Here is a 17,890-nt window from a genome sequence, read left to right as displayed (position 1 = left end):
CATTTGTCTGGAGCCCTAAACAGGGCGGACTGCTCCTGGGCTGGAGGGACAAGGCTGGTAAGTGTTGCTCTAACTGAAATCGCTTAGACCAGGAACCTGAATGATGAACACCATCCTGGTTTCCGTTGACTCCATCATAAAAAGTGACTTATTTGCCCCGATAGGCCTCGTCTGCTTCATTCTCTAAAAGTGTATGTTCATCGATGCCGGGACATTGTGAAAACCCAGCTGAAACCACAAATCACCACAACTCCCCAGGATAAGGAATATTGGCCTGTGCTGTTGCCATCAGACAGTTGCCCTTGACATGACCTTCAAACACAGGTAAAAGCATCACACAGTCCATTTTGTTAAAACAGATCACGTGTAGCAAATTCATTCTGGGATGTTTTCCATAAAGATGCTGAGGTGACTTTGAGCTACCTTTGATTAATTACACTTATATAATTATATCCTATATAAAGGTACACAATTAATTAATTGGCTTATCTGCTTTTTATTTTGAGACAGGATCTCAATGTGAAACCTTTGTTAGTATGGGCTAGTATGGGGCACAGTATGTAGACCTTGCTAAGTTTAAGCCTGTGGTTGTCTTCCTGCCTCTGCCTCCCAAGTGCTGGGATTCTAGGCAGGCACTACATTTCCAGTTCACTCATTCATTTATTTATTTGTCTTCTTTGTAGACGGGGCTTCTCTAAATTGCCTTGGCTGTCCTGAAACTCACTATGTAGACCAGGTTTCTAGAACTGGAGGAGATGCTCCTGCCTCTGTCACCCAAGAGCTGAAATTAAAGACACAATATTACGCCTGATTTTTTTCTTTTTTCTTTTTCTTTTTTTTTTTTTTTCTTTTTTGAGGCTGGGTATCATGTAGCCCAGACTGGCCTTGTTGCTGAAGCTGGACTTAAATTCCTAATTTTCTTACTTTTTCCTCTTGAGTGCTAAGATGACAGAAATGTGCTATTAGCCAGGTATGGTGGCTGCCTGAATGTATGTGCACCAAGTACTTGCTTGTGCCCATGAAGGTCAAAAGAGGGCATTTGTCTCCTGGAACTGTAGTTACAGATGGTTAGGAGAGGCCATGTAGGTGCTGGGAACCCAATCTTCATCCTCTGCAAGAGCAGCAAGCGGTCTTGATGGCTGAACCTTCCCTCCAGACTCCTCTCACCTATTTCTGAGACTGGGTCTCACTCCTTAGCTCTAGTGGCCTGGAACGTGTCATGTAGACCAGTCTGGCCCTCCTCTGCCTCCTGAGTGTTGAGATTAAAGGCTGTGCCATCACAGTTGTCTTAAATGGTTTTTAGACTAGCATATATCAATTGTCCATGACACTGAATTTCACTATGATATTTTCACTTATGCATATAATGAATTTTGATCATATCTTCTTTCCACTCCTCTCTCTTGTCCCACTTCTAGTCCTAGCAATCCCCTTCCTCTCCCAAATTACCCCTTTACAACTTGATTTGTTGTTTTATTTTATTCGAGACAGGGTTTCTCTGTAACAGCCCTGGCTGTCCTAAAACTCACTAGTCTGTAGACCAGACTGGCCTTAAACTCACAGAGATCTCCCTGCTCTGCCTCACACCCAGCTAACAAGTTCTTTATGAGTTTCGAAGCATGGTACATGCGCTGTATGACTGTCACAGAGGGGTGGACATGGAGCTACAATGCCCAGGCAGATTCTCCCGAGTCGTGGGGTATTTGTTTACCTCTCGAGGTCTGTCGGTCTAATCATCTGCAGTAGGGTGCAGAGTATTCACTGATGATACTTAACCAGTGTTTGGCTCTTGGAAAGCTTATTGGCTAATACCCCACGACAACATTTTCCATGTATTATGGACGTCATGAAGGATGCCTGCCTTCTCTTGTGCTACCAAAAATTTTAGTACTTTTCCCTCATTCATTCTTGTTGTCTCTCTCTTTTTTTAAAAAACATGGACACTGTTTGCCCAACACACAATTTTCTTTAAAAGATTTATTTTATTTATTATACATAAGTACACTGTAGCTGTCTTCTAACACACCAGAAGAGGGCACTGGATCCCATTATGGTTGTGAGTCACCACGTGGTTGCTGGGAATTGAACTCAGTAACTCTGGAAGAGCAGTCAGTTCTCTTATATTTTTGGTTGTGAGCCTAGCCTTTAACGGCTGAGCCATCTCTCCAGCCCGAGCAGTCAGTTCTCTTAACTGCTGAGCTGTCTCTCCAGCCCACCCAACACACATATTTAAATTATATTCTTTTTTTTTTAAGATTTATTCATTTATTATATATAAGTACACTGTAGCTGTCTTCAGATACACCAGAAGAGGGCATCGGATCTCTTTACAGATGGCTGTGAGCCACCATGTGGTTGCTGGGAATTGAACTCAGGACCTCTGGAAGAGTAGTCAGGTGCTCTTAACCACTGAGCCATCTCTCCAGCCCCTTAAATTATATTCTTATTTATGTATGCACGTGCATGTGTGTACACATGCTTGACACTTGAGTGTTGTGATGGTTTTTGTATGGAAACAACCTGTAGGGGCAGGTTCTCTCCTGCCACATGGGTCTTCAGGATCAACCCTTCAGGTCATCAAGTTTGGTGGCAGATGCCTTTACCCACTGAGCAATCCTACCTATTTCATAGGATTCTAGAACTTGGATGGCCTCACCAATATCCCATGTATATTAGGAACATTTTTTCCCTCATTAAAGGTAGCTCTGAGGGGGTTGGGGATTTAGCTCAGTGGTAGAGCGCTTACCTAGCGAACGCAAGGCCCTGGGTTCGGTCCCCAGCTCCGAAAAAAAAAAAAAAAAAAGAAAAGAGAGTTCAAGTAGCCAAGTAGCTCTGGCTGGACTGGAACTCAATATGTGGACAGGCTGGTCTCCAGCTCATAGAGATTTGCCTTCCTCTGCCTCTGGTTGCTGGGAATAAATGTGTTTATTACCACATTAGGCAGAAGAATCTTAATTTTATTGAGATTTTAATTTTGATGTGTATGAGTGTTTGCTTGAATGTCTGTGCACCGCCATCATGCAGTGCCTGTGGAAACCAAAAGTCAAGGGCTGGACATGGTGCCATACACCTGCAATCTTAGTTGGGAAGGTAGAATTAGGAAGATCAGGGGTTTGAAACCACTGTTGGCTCCTTTTTGAGTTCAGGCCAGCCTGGCTCTATGAGACACTATCTCAAACAAACAAACAAACAAACAAACAAACAAACAAACAAACCAAAAACAGAAATAGAAAAAGCCCATTTCTGGACTATTGTCTCACTTCCTTTGGGCATGTAATGGACAACACAATTATTCAGAGAACTCTGGGGGCTGGAGAAATGGCTTGTCGGCTAAGAGAAGGCTGCTAAGACCCAGGTTTAATTCCCTGCACTCATATGGGAGCTCACAGCTGTCTATACCTATAGTTTCTGGAGATCCGACACAGACGTGGATGCAAGTAAATGTCAGTGCACATAAAATAAAGATAAATAATTAAAAATTAAAAATGGAGGGACACTTCGTAGGAAATGCCACATCTGCATTTAGTCCGTTCTCTCTCTCTCTCTCTCTTTTTTTTTTTTTCTTTTCTTTTTTTTAGAGCTGGGGACCGAACCCAGGCCTTGTGCTTGCTACGCAAGCGCTCTACCACTGAGCTAAATCCCCAACCTCTAGTCCGTTCTCTTTTCCTGGCTTGTGTGAACACCCTTTCAGCTGTATTGAGACTCTGCCATTGCTATTTTAGGCTTAAAATCAACTCAAGGACCTCATTGGCTTGATCTACTGCTTTCCTGCCTTCACTTGTTTTTGAAACAACTGTTCACTTACCTTGTACTGGAATGCCATATATGGCTGGAATTCCATATCAGTACAGAGGAGGATCTGTCAGAAACGTTAGATTCTTTTCTTTTCCTCCCACTCCCTGACCTCTTGTCTCCCTAACCCTACCCCTGCAACTTTTTTTTGGGTGGGGGGAGGTTTGGATTTTCCAGACAATGTTTCTCTGTGTAACAGTCCTAGCTGTCCTAGAACTCAGTTTGTAAACCAGAGTAGCCTCGGACTCATAGATATCCTCCTGCTTCTGCCTCCCGAGTGCTGGGATCAAAGGCTTGCACAGCTTTTTGGTTTGTTTGTTGTTACTGTTGTTTGAGACAGCATTTCACTGTGAGTCTCTGGCTAGCCTGGAATTCACCGTGTAGATTAGACTGGCCCTCAACTCAGAGTTATGGGAATAAAAGCAGGAGTCACAACACCTGGTCTCCTTTTTCTGTTTGGAGAAAGGGTCTCTTGTATTCTCTACTGACTGTCAACTCATTTTGTAGACCATGGCCTTGAACTCCTGATCTCCCTTCTTTCCCATACAGTGCTGGTGTTCCAGGAATTTTCCACCATGTCTAATCTCCTCTCCTTTTCTTGCCCTTCTCCCTTCCCTTCCCTTTTCTTCCCTTCATTTCTGTCCCCTTCCCTTCCCTTCCTTTCTCTTCCCTTCCCTTCATTTCCCTTCCCTTCTATTACCGCCCCCACACACATTTTCATTTTTATTTTTTGAGACAGTCTCGTTATGTAGCCTTTTCTGGCTTGGAACTCAAGCTTCCCTTAAACTCATAAAGCTCTATCCTGCCCCCCTCCACCTCTCATGTTGGTATTCTTTTTATCTTACATTTTTTTGAGATCTATTCATTTATTTGTATTATTTACTTATTTACTTTTTATTTATTTTTGCCCATAGATATATTTGTGCCCCAGAGCATCACATGCATTCCTGGTGCTTACAGAAGCCAGAACAGGGAAGGGAAGAGTTGTTAGCCATCATGTGAGCTCTGGGAACCTAGGCCTTCTGGAAGGATGATTGGTGCTCAGGGGCATCCCTCTAGTCCCTTAGAGAAAAATATATTCTCTCTGCATGTGTGCATGTGTGTGCACTTCAGGGCAAGAAATATGTGCATACAGGAGTATGGCACATGTGGAGGTCAGAGGACAACTCTGGAATTGGTTCCCTTTCTATTTCACATGTGTGAGTTCTGGGGAATAGAACTCAGGACACAAAGATTGTATAGCAAATTCCTTTACCCTCTGAGCCGTCTTGCCAGCTCTTTTTTCTTTTTTGAAAACTTAAGAAAAAAAAAATCATTGTGTGAGGCCTATCTGTGAATGCGAGACAATTTTCAGAAGTTGGTTCTCTTCTGCCACCTTGTGGGAATCGGTGGACTGAACTAAGTCATCGGTTCTGTACACAGCCTCTCCAGCCAGTGAGCAATCTTACCTGCCCACTTTTGGTTTGTTTGCTTTTGTTTTTATTTTGGTATTTATTTATTTAATATGAATACACTGTAGCTGTCTTCAGACACACCAGAAGAGGGCATCAGATCTCATTAGAGATGGTTGCGAGCCACCATGTGGTTGCTGGGATTTGAACTCAGGACCTCTGGAAGAACAGCCAGTGCTCTTAACTACTGAGCCATCTCTCCAGCCCTATTTGTGAGTTTTTAAGACAGACTGTTTTACATGCCTGGAGTTGTGGCCCAGGCCTTTAATTCTTGTGTTTGGGAGGTGGAGGCAGGCAAATCTCACTGAGTTTGAGGCCAGCCTGGTCTACAGAGTGACAGCCAGAGCTACATAACAGAGAAACCTTATCCCAAAATACAAAACTATTACCGTGTAACCCAGGCTTGCCTCAAACCCACAGCAGTCCTCTCTTGAGTGCTGGGGTTGTAGAGAGGAGTGACCGAGCCTCATTGAATCAGTATACTCTGGGTTCCAAAGCCTTTCGCTCCTTTCCTGGGCTGCTCTAGCAACTGGCTCGATTCAGACATCTCACATGCTAAGAGAATTTGAACTGTAGACTTTAGAATTTAGCGTGAAGGAATGTTAGCATCCTAAATCTGGGCATTTAGATATGCTACCATATGCTACCAGATCCAACTGATTTCACCTGATCTTAGGTAAACTGCCCTACCTTGAACTTTCTTTCTTTCTTTTTTTTTTTTAAAGATTTATTCATTTATTATTTATATAAGTACACTGTAGCTGTCTTCAGATACACCAGAAGAGGGCATCGGATCTCTTTACAGATGGTTGTGAGCCACCATGTGGTTGCTGGGATTTGAACTCAGGACCTCTGGAAGAGTAGTCGGGTGCTTTTTTTTTTTTTTTTTTTTTCTTTCTTTTTTTCCGGAGCTGGGGACCGAACTCAGGGCCTTGCACTCGCTAGGCAAGCGCTCTACCGCTGAGCTAAATCCCCAACTTCTGCTCTTAACCGCGGAGCCATCTCTCCAGCCCTTGAACTTACTTTCTTTATTTCTGTTGGTCTGTCAATCAGTCTGTCTGTCTGTCCATGTGTGGGCCACAGAGTGCTTGTGGAGGTCACAGGGCAGCTTTTTTTTTTTTTTTTTTTTTTTTTTTGGTTCTTTTTTTTCCGGAGCGGGGGACCCAACCCAGGCCGCTTCCTAGGCAAGTGCTCTACCACTGAGCTAAATCCCCAACCCCAACAGGGCAGCTTTTGAGAGTTGGTGCTCTCCTCCCTGGCGGGTCACTAGGCTTGGACACGTGGGCCTTTGCTCCTGAGTAGTTTTACCTGATCTCTGTCCCCTCTCCCACTCCATAGAGTTTCATGGGGTCTAAGCTGCTTTCCAACTCCCCATCCTTCTGCCTCTATCTCTTGAGTGCCACCTAACCAACCAAAGCCCTCTGCAGTGCCTGGGACAGCTGCGTCTCTCCTCTCTCGCCTGCCTCTGATCAGTCGCAGCAAGAGACAACACAGGGCTGGGGATTTAGCTCAGTGGTAGAGCGCTTACCTAGGAAGCCCAAGGCCCTGGGTTCGGTCCCCAGCTCCGAAAAAAAGAACCAAAAAAAAAAAAAGAGACAACACATTCCTGTTAATAGCCATCTCCACTGCCCATGCTCACAAAGAGGGGCCCAGGCTCACTACTTTGCTGTTTTCCTTTGAGACACTTGGAACTTCTACCTCAGCTTCCTGAGTGCTGACCATAGAAAGCACTTACTGGGGTGATGTACCCAGTCATGGTGGTTCTCATCCTGACTGCTGGGAGCACAGGAACCCCTGCTCCCTGTCCTGGAGCCTGTGCAGAGGAAACTCACTGTCTGATTGGGATTTCATACTTGCTCTCATAGCGTGAGCCAGTATGGCTTCAGTGGCTGGCAATTGTCTTGTGTTTTTTCTTTTCCCAGCTCCTCCTCCTATCTCTTTGGAGTGAACCAGTTTTGTCTGGGAGCTTTGCCCAGGGGTTTGGTAGGTAGCCAGGCGTGTGTGTGTGTGTGTGTGTGTGTGTGTGTGTGTGTGTGTGTGTGTGTGTGGTGTGCCTGTGTATGGTCAGTTTCTGGCTACAGCTGACTAAGTGGGGGAGTAGAGCATTCCTCTGGCTACACGTTGGTAGCCAGCAGGGCAGGGAAGCAGATGATTGGCATCACTGATGCTGTGATTGTGGCCACACCCGACACACAATTTCTGGTTCTATACTTTCTCCTTCTCTGCTAGATGCTTGGCATACAGATGCTTACTTGCCCACTTCCCCTTTCCTCAGCTCTGTCCACGGAGAACATTCCCCAGGGGAAGAGCTCTCTATTAAGGTTCCTTCCCAGGAAGTCTGTCTGGGCTTCATTAAGCAGGGCAATACGTGGGGGGACTTTTAAGGATCTAATTCTAGACTTGGTCTTGGGAAAGGACCTCAGTTCCTGGTGATGTGTGCCCCCTTCTCATTTCCTTCCCTTCTTTTTATTTTAATGAATAATTTTATTCATTTACATTTTAATGTATTTTTATTTTTATTTAATTTTAATTTTATTTTCTTTCTTTTTTCTTTCTCTCTTTCAGACTGGGTTTCTCTGTGTGGTCCCAGTGGACCTAGAACTCACTCTGTAGACCATGTTGGCCTCAATCTCAGAGATTCACCTGCCTCTGCCTTGCTGGGATCAAAGGTGTATACCACCACTACCACCTGTTGCTGTATTTTAAAAATTATAAACAGGGTCTCACTCAGTTGCCCAGGCTGGCCTTGAACTTGTGATTCTCCTGTTTCAGGCTGAGTATCTGAGATTACAGATCTTTCTCAGTAAGTCTAGCTTGTCCTTCAATATTTAACTTAAAGTCTAGAGTTCAATTCTAAGCATATATATGACAGCTCAAAACCATCTTTAATTCTAGTTTCTGGGATCTGATGCCCCTCTTCTGGCCCTCGAGGACTGACTTTATGTGGAGCATAGACATCCGTCAAGGCAAAACACCAATCCACATAAACATTAGAATAATTTAAAAAAGTATAACCTGGAACTTGCTATGAACTCTAGCTAGCCTAGAATTACTTCATGATCCCCCTGCTTCAGTCTCCTAGTGCTGTGATTACATATGGCATCTTGCTTGGTCCAGTAAGTACTCAAGAGCGAACAGTGACATTATCTCCTGCTGTTATGCACGTAGCACACTGGAGTAGGAGGGAAATGAGCTTGGAAGCCAGAAAGACCTAGGTTAGAAGAGAGGTCTGCTTTTAGTGCTTGTGTGTCTCAGTTTCCTCATCAATAAAATCGCAACAATGTGGGCTGGAGAGATGGCTCAGCGTTTAAGAGCACTGACTGCTCTTTCAGATGTCCTGAGTTCAATTCCCAGCACTCACGTGGTGGCTCACAAGCATCTGTAATGAGATCTGCTGCCCTAAAGAGTAAAAAAGATAGTAACAATGTATCGGTTATGCAGGATTTATACAAGGCACAACTGATAGCATAGATCAGCCAGTCCATGTGCCATGCAAACATGGAATAAGTGCCATACATGTATGTATGTATGCATGTATGCATGTAACACATGTCTTTATTTATTTTCATTATTTTTGTGTGCACGGGTATAGGTGTTTGCAATGTGAACAGAGGTTCCCAAGCTAGTGGTCTCAGATCCCCACGGAGCTGGAGTTACAAGTGACTGCGAGCTGTGAATTTTACTCTGGTCCTCTATAAGAGCAGTACATGCTCTTAACCTTTGAGCCTTCTATCTCTATCTCTTTATGTCTTTTTATTTTGTATCTTTTAAAGGCAGGGTCTCATGTAGCCTAGACTGGCCTCAAACTTGCAGATCCTCCAGCTTCTATTCCAAGTGATGGGACCAAGTTCTCAAAGGAGTGGCGTTTCTCCTCCCGGTGGGTAGGGTAGACCTACATCTTTAGAGGCCGCACCCTCAAGCTGAGTCACGCCAACAGACCTCCGCTGGTACCCTCTCCCTATGGCACACATCTTCCCTATGGGAAACCATCTTCTTCCTTAGCTCATTTAACTCTGTCTGCAGAGTCCCTGGAGCCTACCGTCCCGCCACAGGCAGCTCTGCCCCAGGACCCTTGATTCTTTTTTTTTTTGTCCTTCTGCTTCCACGAGCTACACACAGTCCAATCCTCGACGGCACACAGAACCGGATTCTTATGTTGCCCCATTCACAGAACCCGGCCCCCTTTATGTTCCCGAACAGCACCCCACCCTCATCCTCCTCTAACTGTGGCCTTGCGGGAGCGCGGTTCTGACCAACTCCTAAGCGATCCCCGCAGCACATCCTTAGATTACCGGGGAGCGTCTCTTCAGTTTCTCCCGGGGCCCCGCCCCCGTTAGCACCGCCCCCGACAGCCTGTCCTGCGAAGCTCCGCCCCCGAGGCCCGGGGAAGGGTGGCGGCTGGCTCTGCTGCCCCGCCGCCCTCTGCCCTGGGCGCTGGGTCGGAGCGGGCCGGGTACGGCGGGACCGGGCGAGCGCAGCGTACTGGGACTTCGAGGCGAAGATGGCGTCAGGCAGGCGCGCTCCGCGCACCGGGTTGCTAGAACTGCGCTCCGGGGCGGGCTCCGGGGCGGGTGGTGAGCGGTGGCAGCGGGTGTTGCTCACTCTGGCGGAGGACGCGCTGACCGTGAGCCCCGCCGACGGCGAGCCCGGCCCGGAGCCCGAGCCCGCGCAGCTCAACGGCGCCGCTGAGCCCGGCGCGGCGTCCCCACAGCTGCCAGAGGCGCTGCTGCTCCAGCGGCGCCGCGTGACGGTGCGCAAGGCCGACGCCGGCGGGCTCGGCATCAGCATCAAGGGTAGGTGCGGGGCACCGAGGGCACGGGGTCGTGTTGTCTGTGTCGCTGCGGAGCTCTCAGGGATCACGGGGGCTGGCAGGGCACTGAGACTAGGTAACCGAAAACCTGTCTAGGGCGGAGCAGAGTCTCCCGGGGAGGAAGGAACAGAGTGAGGGAAGAGCACCAAGGTCGGAAGGGGTTTGGGGAGTTCGGGTGTCTTACAGGAGACTCAGAAGTGTGGAAGGATGGGGGCGCACCAAGGACATAGGTGCTTAGTTCGGTTTTGAAGCAAAACCGTAGCTATGGGTACCAAGGGCAGGAGGGTCCTCGGGAAGACAGACGGGGAGCGGGGGCGGCGGCGAAAGGAAAGGGAATTGAGACCTGGGACACTGCTAGGACAAGGGGGAAGTCATGAGACACAACCTAGGTGAATGGGTAGAGGCCTGGAGTCTGGGAGCTCAATGTGGGTGCCAGGGATGGATAGGAGGCACAGGCATGGTAACAGAGAAGGGGCCAGTAAGGACCAAGACATCTTGGGCTCCCGAGGCTGTATGCCTAGGCTGGGAGTTCTAATGGAAAGAATGAACCCAGAGTTGCCTTTCCTTCCTGAGAATTCTTAGTTTTCAAGAATGACAATTGTTTGACATGGTCTTGTGTATCCCATGCTGGCCTCATAGACACTACGTAGCAAAGGAGACCACCGAATGTCTAATCTTCCTATCTCCACCTCCAGAGGGTTTGGGATTACTGGGATGGGCCGCTAAATAGGTTTATGTTGTGCTGGGGATCAAGCCTAGAGCTTTCTATACACTAGGCAAGCACTTTACCGAGTGACGACTTCTCCAGCTCATTCAGGCAACCATCGGAGTTCTAGAACTCTGTGAACATCCACAAGTCACTTCCCATCTGAGTCTGGTTTGGTAACTATAGGATGAGGAAGGGCTTGCCAGCATGTGTGGGAAAAAGAGGCCAGGAGGGACTCCCAAAGCAACTAAATGTGGTGCTTAAAATCTATGTTCGTACCTAGCTGCTGGGCTTACCATTCCTGACCCTCTACCAGATTGAAAGTGACCATGCATTCTCAGGCCCCCTGGAGGGAGCTGTGTTTATTGGTACCTCGCTTAGATCTTTTGGCCCAGGTTAGGGAATGAGCATGGTGGTGAATGCCACTGTGTGTTAGGTGTTGTGGCCATTACACTTCAGGTCTATTTCATCTTGACCATCAATGGTGAAAGGTGAGTTTAGTCATCAGTGATGAGTTTAATCTCCAGTTTTGCAGGCGAAGAAACTGAGACTCTGAAGGGAAAAATAATTTCCCCAGGATCAGTTAGCGAATGGTAGAACCAGGATTTAAATCTTAATTATAGAGCATTATTGCCCTAAAGACTGTCTGGGGAATCCGTCCATGGAGTACCCTTCCCAGGCAGCCAATCCCAATTGTCAAGACAGGGAGCAAGCTTTCATCCCAAACTCTATGATAGGCCCAGGAAACAGACCAATTAAAAAAAAAAATACATTCAAGTGTGTCAGAGCAGGAAGGATCTAAAGTTCTATAAAGTTCCACTTTGCGGACAGACAAACCAACCCTCAGAGGAGCAGGGTCTTGCCAAGGTACAGGGACACAACTCAAATCTGTACTTCCAGGTGTTGGAAGGACATGTTTATGGGACTTCGGGGAAAGTAACAGTTTCATCCAATTCTTCCTGGATTGAAGACTGTGCTCCTGTTGCTATGGTAACTTCCCTTCTGGGGTCCAGCTGAGTTCGTGAGGCAGCTGGGAATGGTCAGAGCTTCAAATGCAACTGAAGTCCCCACTTTTAGGTGGGGGAGGCTAGATATAAATAGAAACACCTTCCTCTCCTAGGCCTCAAGCCTTGTGCAGTGCCACGAGCAACTGTCGGGCCTGGGTGGGGGTTGGAAGAGGTGTTCCAGGCTCAAATGTCACCGACTTATATAACCTTGAGACAGTGACCTCTTGCTCAGTGCCAGTAATCTCTCATCACTGTACTTTGAGGATGGGCCAGAAATATGACATTCAAGGGTCTGACTTGAGTCTTTTGGAGACTGTGTCTGGCTGTGTAGTTGGTACTGTCCTGAAACGACGTATGTGTAAAGGGTTGGTCTTGAATGTGCAGTAATCCTTTATTTTTTTGCTACCCCAGCACTGGGATTAAAAGCAAGTACGACTATGCCCAGCCCAGCTGACTATTTTAAGATATTTGGTCTGGGTGTGGTGGCAAATGTCTTTAGTCTTAGCACCCCAGAGGCAGAGGCAGGTGGATCTCTCTGAGTTTATAGCCTGTTGAACATAGTAAGTCTCGGGCCCCTCAGGGCTGCATAGTGAGATCCTGTCTCAAACAAACAAACAAACAAACAAACAAACAAGCAAAAGGCATCTGAGGGTGGGTGAAATGGCTCAGAAGCAGTGCTTCTCAACCTTCCTAACACAGCAACTGTTTTTTTTTTTTTTCCGGAGCTGGGGACCAAACCCAGGGCCTTGCGCTTCCTAGGCAAGCGCTCTACCACTGAGCTAAATCCCCAACCCCCACAGCAACTGTTTTATACAGTTCCTCATGCTGTGGTGGTCCCCAACTATAAAACTGTTTTCATTGTGACTTCATAACTCCACTTTTGCTACTGCTATGAATAATAATGTAAATGTTCAATATAAGGGATATCTGATATTCAGTCCCCGTGAAATGGTACTGGCCTGACCCCCTCAAAGGGGAGGAGGCCAGGGTGAGACCCACTGGCTCAGGAGTAAAGGTGCCTGCTGCCAAGACTGATGAGCAGTTTGACCCCAGGACCCAGATGGTGGAAGGAGAGAACCAATGTCTCCAAGTTGTCCTCTGATCTCCACATGTGTGCTAAATATAGCGCATGTGTACTTGAATGCATGCCTACAGACACAAAGTAAATAAATACATGTTACATTTTTAAAATGGCATTTAGGATTTTAATAGTAATCTAGTAAAACGTATTCCTTTCTTATATCAGCGATGAAGTTCAGATATGCTTTTCAAATCTCTAGAATTTAAAGCCTCCCCTTCTAGAGTGACTCCTGGTTAACAAAGCCCATTTAATTGATTAATTAAGTTTTGAGATGACCTTATATATCCCCGGCTGTCCTTAACCCCCTTCCTCTGTCTCCGTTTCGTAGGGCTGGGATAGCAGGCATTCTATACCACACCCAGCTCTGGATTAAAACTTGGAGGTTATAGAAGAGGGCCTTTCAGGCCATAACAATCACTACTCTTAAATCCAGATTGAGGGTTATCAATAAATTCTCATCCTGTGGGAACTTGCTTAAAATATAAGACATTAAAAAAATCAATAGCACAGTGAACACACAAAACATTTAAACAAAAGATCCAGAGCCAAACTACAGTGTTACGGATTCAAAAAATATATTATTAGCCTGTCTGGCTATATCTCTAGGTGGCTCTGCACCCAAGGCGATCCATTCCTCCCTAAGCCCCCTGCATGCTGGGATATGGTCACGATTCTCCATGCCTTTACTTCTGATTTTCACGCCTCTCTTCCCAGCATGGAGTCAGTTTCGCCTTGATAAGTTTCCCAAGGCTTGAAGCACCTGCCTCAGTTTGCTCTTCCTTTTGTGCCTGTGTGCAGGAGGCCGGGAAAACAAGATGCCTATTCTCATTTCCAAGATCTTCAAGGGGCTGGCAGCAGACCAGACGGAGGCCCTCTTTGTCGGCGATGCCATCCTCTCTGTGAATGGTGAAGATTTGTCCTCTGCCACCCATGATGAAGCAGTACAGGCCCTCAAGAAGACGGGCAAGGAGGTTGTGTTGGAGGGTAAGTACTGGAACACAGGACCCAGAGGGCCGCGAAGGGTTATTTTCATTTCTTTTCTCCTTCCCCAAGGCCCCAAGTGGCTCCAGTTTGGCCTTAAGGGGATGTGCGCATGAAAATAGAATCAGACCTACCTGGGGTCGGTGTGGGCTCCTGGGAGGAGAGTAGGCACGGAACTAAGTAGTATTTACTCTTTCTCACCCATTAGTAGTGTGGTCTTGGATAAATCACTTCCTTTCTATGAACCTTAATCTCCTCTTTTAGTGGGGACATAGCTCCCGGCTCTCTGGGTTGTGACCAGGATGTGGTGCCTGTTGAGTGCTAAGTCAAAGACGAGAGTGAGGACCCAGGAAGAAAAACTAAGATTCTTTGCTGAAGGGCCACCGTAGCTTTTAATCTCAGGCTCTTTTAGCATCCAGGGATCCTGAAATCCTGAGATCCGGCCAGTATGTAGTATCCTATCATATCCAGTGAAGATCAGCGTTTTGAGGAGAGCCTTATTTGGATGGTTCTCTGCAAAGCTGTTCATGAGTGGTCTTGAAGAGTCTCACTTTCCTTGGTTCTCAGTTTCTCCATTGTCCCCCACCCCCGAAAGCCTCCTGATGTGGTTATCTGCCTTTTGACACTCTCAGGAGATTTCTGCTTTGCTCAGCCTTTTCCTCGAACTCCACTGTGTCTGCTCCAGTCTGTAGGGGCCCGAGGAATGCAGCTTTGGCCTCTTGCCCAGAATAGGAATGGAGAGATGGCGGAGGCTGACGGACAATACCATGGCTAGCGAAGCTGCTGAAGTCAGTCCCAGACCCCAAGCCTGACCTTTCTCCAAAGGGTCTTCAAGATGACACACACATAAAGAGGCTTTGGGACCTTGGGTGACCTTTGCCACTTTAAAATTTTTTTTGATTTATTTTATATATGTGAGTACACTGTCAATGTCTTCAGTCACACCAGAAGAGGGCGTTGAATCCTATTACAGATGGTTGTGAGCCACCATGTGGTTGCTGGGATTTGAACTCAGGACCTCTGAAAGAGCAGTCAGTGCTCTTAACCGCTGTCCCATCTCTCCAGCCCCCTGACCTTTGCCACTTTTAAAGATTAATTTTGATCTTATTTCAATGGGTGTTTTGCCTTCTTGTATATTTGTGCACTCTGCTGTGAATATTACCTGGGTCTTCTTTTGATCCACTCTTAGCTATTGTCCCAGACCCTCATTGGCTTGGTTTCGATAGTGTCTCATATAGCTCAGGTTGGCTTTGAACTCCCTATGTAACTGAGGATGACTTTGAGCTGCTCTTCCTCCCTTCACCTCCTGAGCGTTAGGATTACTAGTGTATGTAGTATTGATACCAATCAGTTCTATATGTAACACACATACCCCCACACCCCCCCGGGGCCCCCTCACCCATGAGGCAGTGAATACCAGCACTCACAAAGCAGAAGCAGGAAGATTTTTGTGAGATCAAGGGCAGCCTGTTCTACCTAGGGAGTTCCAGGTCAACTACACTGCATTGTGAGACCCTTTCTCTAGGAAAAACAAAAGGAGTTGAGGTGGAAAGATGGTTTAACAGTTGTGCCTCTTCTAGAGGATTAGGTTTGATTCCCAGCACCCACATGGTGATTCACAATGATCTAAAACACCAGTTCCAGGGATCCAACAGCCTCTTTTGACCTCTGGGGAGGCACCAGGCATGCAAGTGGTGCACATGCATATGTTCAGCCAAAATACTCACATAAAAATAAGAAAATGCATAAATCTAATATAGAAGGCAGCATTCTACCATGAATTATATCCCCAGCCTCCATCAGTCATACTTTAACAGCAGAGTCAGCAAACAGGATCATACATGTTATGGATGTAAGAGACTTCTCCCTTCAGACATCTTACCATTTTAATGTTTATAGTCAGTGATGCAATTTGAAACAATTGATGTGGGGTTGGGGATTTAGCTCAGTGGTAGAGCGCTTGCCTAGCAAGCGCAAGGCCCTGGGTTCGGTCCCCAGCTCCGAAAAAAAGAAAAAAAAAAAAAAGAAACAATTGATGTTCATCAAAATGTCACATTTTATTGTATTTTTAAGGGCATAGGATTTATTTTAAGCTTATGGTTTGATGGGATAAAGTAAAAGAAATGACAGGAAGATATGGCTGAGTTTATGGCAGCAGGAGTGCGCACGGGACTGTTCACATCTAGATGGATTGCTGGATTGCCCTGCAGTGGACGACGGTAAAGCTCCTTCAGCTTCCGTTGCTTGAGATTCTTTGTTTGTTTGTTTTGAGAGAAGGTCTCTCTATTTAGTCCTGGCTGTCCCAGAACTCACTATGTAGACTAGGTTAGCTTTGAACTCACAGAGATCTGACTGCCTCTTGTTCCCGGGTGCTGGGATTAAAGGCATGTGTTACGTCATCTGACTTGCTATTTGAAATCTTAGTGTGTAGATGGCAAAGTGTTACTGGAGCTATGTTTGGAATCCTCTCACCTTTAGGTTGAGAACAATTTGTTTGTAGCACATACGTCATTCTGAGAAGGCTGGGTCATTGGCATTTGGTGGGAGAAAGAAGCAGGAGGATCGAAACTTCAAGATCATCCTTGGCTAGGCCAGCCTGGGTCTTCTAGGGGAGGGGTATGAGGGAGGGAAGGGAGGGAGCAGAGAGACAGCTCAATGACTGCTTGATGCTCTTTTAGAGGACCCAAGTTCAGTTCCCAGTACCAAGATTAATGGTTCACAACTGCCTCTAACTCCCCCTCTAGGGATTCAATGCCCTCTTCTGGCCTCTATGAGCATGTGGCACATATAGACACAGACATACACAAAGACATACATACATACATGCATGCATGCATACATACATACATACATACATACATATATATACTTCTTATTAGAAGAATAATAGCAGCTGGTTGTAGTGGTACACACTCTTTATTCTCAGCACTCAGAGATACAGACAGGTAGATTTCTATAAGTTTGCCAGGTATACATAGTGATAGATCAGCCAAGGCCTACACAGTGAAACTCTGCTTCAAAAAGCAAACAAAAGAATACTAACCCAAGAGATACTTGAAGCATCTCCCACTCCTTTGTTGTATGTTTTGATTATTCGATGTGGTTTCAAGTAGCCCAGGCTGACTTTGAACTCCTGCCTTCGTCTCTTGAATATGGAGGTTACAGGCTAAACCATCATGCCTAGATTTTTGTTTTTGTTTTTGTTTTTTTAAAGATTTATTTATTATATATAAGTACACTGTATATATAATACACTCTTCAGACACACCAGAAGAAGGCATCAAATCCCATTACAGATGGTTGTGAGCCACCATGTGGTTGCTGGGAATTGAACTCAGGACCTCTGGAAGAGCAGTCAGTGCTCTTAACCACTGAACCATCTCTCCAGCCCCATGCCTGGGTTTTTGTAAAAAAATTATATTTATTTACTTATTTTTTTTCTTTTCTATTTTTCAGAGCTGGGGACCGAACCCAGGGCCTTGCGCTTGCTAGGCAAGCGCTCTACCACTGAGCTAAATCCCCAACCCCAATTATATTTATTTTTAATGATGCATATAAGTCTCTCCACTGCCTGTGGAGGATTATATAAATTAATCACTGTGTTCTACTCTCCAGTTTGTCTTACTTGAATTCTCATTCTCTCTCTCTCTCCCCCTTTCCAGCTCCCTTTAGTGTTGATGTGGTAGTGGTGGTGGGCATCCTGGAGCTGAACTTAAAAGGTCACACATAATAGGTGCTTTCCCACCACTGAGCTCTGTTCCCAGCCATGAAGTCTTTTTGACCTGGTCTCTAGGCCAGCACCTCAAGGAGAGGGGGAGTTCTCTTCAAGGCAGACAACAGTCTGACATGGAGGGAGGGGTCTTGGGTGGGGAACTGGGCTTAAATGCACTGCAGGAGTGATTTGAACAGCTTGGAGGACAGGAGGATGCTGGGCTGTGCTTGAGACTTTGGGAAGTTTGTTTGGGTTAGGCACTCAACTTTCCCAAGTAGTATCTAGGACTCTTAGGAGCTTGCTGGGGCCTAGGTTTCCCGAGAGCCAAATCATTGGTCGGTCCCATTGTT

At 46.2% G+C, this 17,890-nt stretch overlaps 1 protein-coding gene across 2 annotated transcripts in view; it reads left to right on the top strand.

The window, feature by feature from the left end:
• The first annotated feature begins 9,613 nt into the window (after window positions 1-9,613).
• The window catches only part of Snta1 (syntrophin, alpha 1), a 30,150-nt gene continuing 21,873 nt past the window's right edge, over window positions 9,614-17,890 (top strand). Inside the window, exons 1-2 of one of the 2 annotated variants that reach the window (XM_087653394.1) lie at window positions 9,614-10,036; window positions 13,646-13,831. In XM_087653394.1, the coding sequence (XP_087509520.1) occupies window positions 9,745-10,036; window positions 13,646-13,831 (478 nt within the window). In that variant the 5' untranslated portion in view covers window positions 9,614-9,744. 2 annotated transcript variants of the gene reach the window in all.

This window comes from Rattus norvegicus, chromosome 3 (assembly GCF_021556685.1).
Source record: "Rattus norvegicus strain SHRSP/BbbUtx chromosome 3, alternate assembly SHRSP_T2T, whole genome shotgun sequence".
Taxonomy (NCBI): Eukaryota; Metazoa; Chordata; class Mammalia; order Rodentia; family Muridae; genus Rattus; species Rattus norvegicus.
This window is presented reverse-complemented; position numbering and strand designations above follow the sequence as displayed.